We start from the raw sequence: 6,620 nt of genomic DNA, 5'->3' as shown, positions 1-6,620 counted from the left end.
CAAATGAATGTGCTTCCTCGTTCATGAATTTTATCTTAATGGTTCATGTTGGTAAATAATATATATTTGCATCACACTTCCTTGGTATCTGATTTTCCATTTCTTCTTCAAGTGAGACAACTAAATTTTTCTATGACGTACGGAATGTTAGGATCCCTAGGATAAATAAACATATATATATATATATATATATATATATATAGAGCTTCAATTGAGGGGCCCTTGTAGGACCAATTCGCATTGTATTTTAATGATTCGAACCGTCTAGTTTTTAGGTATTTCTTCAAAGATCTTATTTACAAAAAAATTCACTTGAACCGAATTCATTTGATCAGTCAATTTTATGAAAAGAAGATTTCATTCATAATCCAAAATGGCATACAAAGACTAGCATGAATACTATAGCCTCATTAAAACCGTCCTAGGAAAACCACTTGGGACAAACCCCAGTGTACGAAAGAGCACCATACATGATAAAGACTAACAAGAGAGTCCAACTAGACCACAAAAGACCTTTACAAGAACAGAAAAAACCCAACCAAACACCAACACAATAGACCCATAAAAAGAACCGCATTGCATTCCAACTGTCAAAAAAAAGACTTATATGAGAAAAATTCCTAGTCTTTTGACCGCCCACGAACTGCAAAAACACACCAAGAACAGAAACCTAGGAGCACACGGAGGGAGAGTACAAAAACAATAATGCCCCTGAAAAACACCCTAACTTAACTCAGAACCTAACCAAGAAACTCCTATGACCAAGCATTGGGCAACGCAGAGCAGAGGCAAGCTGCAAAGGAGCAACATAACAATGGAAAAGGAAAGCAAAACAAATGCTAAAACTGAAGACGAAACCCCTCAGAAGGCACACCACCACATCCCAACAACTACTACCAACGTCACTCTGGGAACATATATTTCACCGGCCAATAAGAAGACGATATGTGGAAAAGGAATATTCCTTATGTCAAACTAATAACCCTAATTATATTCTATTTAATTAGGGAAATTATCTTTGATTTAAGATAGAAATATCTCCCAAAATCAAGAAACCAATTTCCACCAAATATCTTGGAGTAATTCTTATAATCTTTTTGGGGAAGAATAATCCTAAATAAATAAGGTTTATTCTCCCAAAACCCTACCACACAAGGAGACTATAAATACATAGTACACAAGACACTCAAAACCCTAGAAAAATCCTCTCTCTCTCTCTCTCTCTCTCTCTCTCTCTCTCTCACACACACACACACACACACACACACACACACACACACACACACAGCTAAGCGCCACCATACATGACTAAGGCCATCTGGCTCTCCTCGTGAGAGAAAACTCCATCTATTTTAGCTATTGTCGTATCTTTATTAAGATCCTATTGAACTAACTTAGGTATTGGAGGGCCTTTGGCCAACACCCTCCTGGTGTGGTCTATTTACTTCTATTTATTTCACAGGGATCAAGAAAGACAAAAAAGGAACATTGAAGGTCGAGGAATCAACCCGCGAATATTCCCTGTGCAGAATTTTCATTAAACAGTCGTTGCTACCGCCTTCGAAGCAGAGACGAAAGATCAGCCACCAGGTATCACAACTCTCCCAAAAAAAGACCAAATCCAGCGTTACTACTGTTGCCGCCACCTAAAGAAAGGCAACACCAACTACTTAGAACACTGAAAAAACAACAAAACAAAACAAACACACAAACAAACCTAGATCCGAACAGATTGAGGCTAAAAACCCAAGATCCAAGTAGATATGGGGAGGAGAAAAGGAAGGGAAGAGAGGGGCCAACAAGAGCCCCCAGGAAAGTGGAAAGAGAGGGAGGAAACAAAAAGGGAGAAGAGTAGAGAAAGGGAGAAGATGGGTAGAGGGGAGGAGGGCAGTGACCACCTTCCTCTAGCTTAAGGAGGGTTGGTTGTCGGTAAGGAGAAAGAGGGAGGGTTTCTAGGATTTTTTCACCCTACGCAATGATAATCACTTTTTTTCTATTTAACCTGCATTTCGGCGTCGGATCTCCACCACCATCTTTTTTGCAATTTCTTTATGTTTGGAATAAGTTGCAGAGACTCTTTGGGTTCTCTGTGTAGTTTTCACCTCTCCTTTTGTGAGAGTTTTTCATCTCTCCTTTGTGAGAGCTTTTCATCTCTCCTTGGTGAGAGTTTTATTTGTATTGTTATGGCTTGGTTTTTTCAAGCTTTATCTCTTTTTTATTATTCTAAGTTTGCAATCTTAGTTGGGATGCCTATGCCAGAATTTCTTCGATCTTGCCTGATCGTTAGTGGAGACATACCTGATTTTCTTAATTTTGATATTAGACCGCTCCGTTATTGTAATGGCCCTTTTGTGGCTAGTTTGTATTGGCCTTTTGTGGCTAGTGGCTTTTTTGGCTGAATTATGAATGCAATCATAGAATTTCTCAAAAAAAAAAATATACATATTTGACCAGTCAATTAAATGATAATTATTTTAATAGTTTTTTGAACATTGTGTTAGTTTATTTATTGGTCATAACTAAATGTCTTAATAATTTTTAATTTTTTTAAATTTATTATAAGGATGATCTTTGAATTTCCTTAAAAAATAAAAAGACATATCGTTAAAATAAAATTTATAATAGGCCTAAAAAAATCTATCAAATAATTTTTTTTTTAGTTATACCTTATTCCTTAATAAAATGGGACAGTGGTAGAAACGTCGAACAAAATGCAAAAGCACCATTTTCGAACAAGTGAAACAAGCCATTCAGAAAAGCACAAGTTGCCAATCCAACAAATCTTAAAACCACTATAAAAAATAAAAGTGGATATGCATCGATCAAAGGGATTGTTTGTCTAAGAAATAAAAAACCATTTTATATATCTTTGAAAAGTGGATTATTTGTCTAAACATAAACTTGATGAGCTGGGCCTTTTTACATTTCTACAGACAGGATATGACGGGTTACATATAGCTTCCTTAAATTCTCTTTTTCTTTCTTGTTTTGGTTACAAATCCTTGTATATTCTGTTGGCGATAGGGTAGAACAGAAAACTTGACTTGGTAGCCATTGAATCAAGAGCTCTTGGCTTTACGGCGGCCTTATTCTAGGCCTACATGTCGAATTTTCTTACACATAAATAATCAATTGTGTACATACATATATGTTTATCTTTTTTATAATGTGATCTGTTTTATGATGGGAAAAGTACATAATTTTATACAACCGGTTGTCTGTAAGAGTTACGCATATATTATCTAGTTAATGTTATCTACATTTTAAATAGCGAGTGAACAAGCTAACGTCAGTTAAGTCAGTTGGTCAATGAAGTTTGTCTAACCCTTCAATACTCTTTACAATATTTCTTTGTACAAATAAAAATTAGTGGGTGGACATGAACTCAGCGGTCCCGTCAAGTTTTAGAGTCATAAATGACTGAAAATTCGAGGGGTCCCTCGAGTTCGACTTGCATTAGCCATGCACAACCTCCCCAGACCACCATTAAATCATTCTCTAGCAATATGCAACCACTCAAATAACAAAAAACAAACCACAAAAGCCCCATAATTTCAGAAATCTAAAGAAAACGACAAGGCTAGAGGTGGCAAAGGTGGCAACGGATCTCGCAAAAGAAGGGTTGGTATATGTACGTATCTTTCTTGATGGCACTGTTGTTGAGTATTTAATAAAAAGAGAAACAATGGCCTTTTTAAAGTAAAAAGAAATGAGAAAGGCCCAAAAGAGGAAAACATGTTCATGCCATGTCATTCCTACATCACTGACAATGACCCATTTGGCCGATTCCTCTAAATAGAGTATACTTCTTAATCTGTTTTTAATTTTTAATTTTTATGTATTATACAAGTGATATTGAGGGGACGATGATTCAAATAGAAGATTTTGAGTGAAAATGTAATTACTTTGAACCACTTGAGTTACAAATAGCTTGTTGTTTCTAATCTATTTTTGTTTCTTATTTAAGGTCATAATTACAAAACCTATGTGTTTTAACCTTTTTCACAAGGAGTCCCAATTTTTGTTTTATATAAATCTCCCAAACTTCCCCTACAAATTCAAATCAAACCCCATCATATTGGCCTATAGCAACCCTTTTGATAATTCAAAGTCTCATATTTCATAATTCAGTGATGGCTCACCACCAAAACGGCCAAAACAACACCCCAAATGGCTTTAACCAATCCAAAGTTGTAGTGGTCATGGTGCCCTTGCCAGCACAAGGCCACCTCAACCAACTCCTCCACTTCTCCCGCCTCGTCTCCGCCCAGGACATCCCCGTCCACTTTGTGGGCTCCCCCACCCACAACCGCCAAGCCAAGCTCCGAGTCCACGGTTGGGATCAAGCCTCGGTCTCCAACAACGTCCAATTCCACGACTTCCAAATCCCTCCTTTCCCCTCCCCTCCTCCCAACCCCAATGCAACAAACAAGTTCCCCTCTCATCTCCAACCCTCCTTCGAAGCCACCACCCATCTCCGCCAGCCCGTGGCGGATCTCCTACGCCAACTGTCACCCAAAGCAAGAAGAGTCATCGTCATCCATGACTCCATGATGGCCTCAGTCATCCAAGATGTTGCTTCCATACCAAATGGAGAGTCGTACACTTTTCACACTGTGTCTGCCTTTGCGTTATTTTTGTACCTGTGTGAAGCGATCGGACGGCCAGCAATGCTCGAGGAGCTACACGTTGAGATCCCAGATGGCACCCCATCTCTTGAAGGCTGCTTCACCAATGAGTTCTTGGATTTCATTGCTGCACAATATAAGTGCCAAAAGCTGAACAACGCAGGAAACATTTACAACACTAGTAGGACTATTGAAGGACCTTACATGGATTTTCTGAATAGGATTGGAGATCACCAGAAGCATTGGGCTCTTGGGCCATTCAACCCAAGTACAATATTGAAATCTGGTAATTCAAATGGTGGCAGGAGGCACAGGTGTTTGGATTGGTTGGATAAACAAGCCCCAAACTCAGTGATCTATGTGTCTTTTGGAACAACCACAGCCATGAAAGATGAGCAAATTGCAGAGCTGGCAATTGGGTTGGAGCAAAGCAACCAAAAGTTCATTTGGGTACTGAGGGATGCTGATAGAGGTGACCTTTTCAGCAATGAAGAGGAGAGAAGAGCTGAGCTGCCACAAGGGTATGAAGAAAGAGTCAAAGGAAGGGGATTGGTGGTGAGAGATTGGGCCCCACAGTTGGAAATCCTGGCCCACAAATCAACTGGAGTGTTTGTGAGCCACTGTGGCTGGAACTCATGCATGGAGAGCATCACCATGGGGGTGCCCATAGCTGCTTGGCCAATGCACTCAGACCAACCGAGGAACACAGTTTTGATCACAAGGCTGCTTAGGGTTGGTGTTGTGATGAGGGATTGGGCCCACAGGGATGAGATTTTGACATCACTGAGTGTTAAAAATGGTGTGGAGAAATTTATAGGATCTAAAGAAGGGCATGAGATTAGGAAGAGGGCAGCAGATTTGGGTGCTGCCGTCCGGCGGTCCATGGTTGCAGGTGGAGCTTCTCACATGGAATTTTCTTCTTTCATTGATCATATCACCAGATACTAGTTAAGCAAGTTAATCAATTATTATTTTTTTTCTTTTCTGTAAAATGGAATTACTCTGGAGCTTCGTAGTCCTGGTATTATAAGAATCCGATTTTCACCCTCCTCGATTCAAATCTTTAGTGTTTCTGCACTAGAAACAAGAAAATTTAATATGCAATAGGCAAAACAGAAGGAAAAATAAAAAATAAAAAAATGCAATACCACACACTTTATCAAAAAGTTTCAAGCCCTATTTAAGAATCAGAATTCGACTCTCACCCTCCTCCATTCAAGTCTTTAGTGTATTTCGTACTAAAAAGAAGAAAACAGAAATGCAATACCCCACACTTAATACATATATGTGTACTGGGGATAGCTTTTGCACCAACGTACTGAGATCACTTTCAACATATGGCCAAAGGAAAAAGGATCACTTTCAACCAAATTTAATATTTATTTCGTCAAAAAAACAATATGGACCATTATTTGAATAATATAGCCGCTTTTTAGAAATTATCGTGATCTTGCCTAGAAATGGTTGCTGCACTTCCTTGTCTACTAATAACAATTTGAAGTAAGTGAGGTACTTTTTGAATTGGACATCGGGTAATCCTTGGATACCATTTTCTCCCAATTACCAGCAAAAAACATTTCTCTGCAAATAAAACAACAATAATACTTTAGACATTAACAAATTAAACAGTACCACATCATGTTGGGGTCGAAAATATCTTAGTGTCTATAGCATTACTCTAACGTTTGACTCTTTACCTCCAACACTTGATACATTTTGTCAATTCCACCTTCGAAGCAAACGACTATAAGACATAAAAGTTGTACATAAATTGTTATTTTTATTTTTAGAATAACATTAAGCTAGCTAAAACTATTCTCTATCCACACTTCATAGCCATCGTAATCCTTTCATTAAACACTCACATACTCAAGGTACACTAAACCCTGAAAGAAAACTAAGAGAAAATTATTTTTGTGGTAATTAAAATAAATAAATATATATATATATATATATTTTTTTCTATGACAGTAAAATTTTCTGTTGAAAATG

At 38.0% G+C, this 6,620-nt stretch overlaps 1 protein-coding gene across 1 annotated transcript; it reads left to right on the top strand.

Annotated features, from left to right (window-relative positions):
* Nucleotides 1-4,068: 4,068 nt before the first annotated feature.
* LOC117635641 (zeatin O-glucosyltransferase-like) lies at nt 4,069-5,831 on the top strand. The gene has a single exon (XM_034369976.1). The coding sequence runs from the start codon at nt 4,134-4,136 to the stop codon at nt 5,574-5,576; it is 1,443 nt and encodes a 480-aa protein (XP_034225867.1). The 5' UTR covers nt 4,069-4,133; the 3' UTR covers nt 5,577-5,831.
* Nucleotides 5,832-6,620: the final 789 nt, after the last annotated feature.

The sequence above is a fragment of the Prunus dulcis genome, chromosome 7 (assembly GCF_902201215.1).
Source record: "Prunus dulcis chromosome 7, ALMONDv2, whole genome shotgun sequence".
In the NCBI taxonomy this organism is placed as follows: domain Eukaryota; kingdom Viridiplantae; phylum Streptophyta; class Magnoliopsida; order Rosales; family Rosaceae; genus Prunus; species Prunus dulcis.
This window is presented reverse-complemented; position numbering and strand designations above follow the sequence as displayed.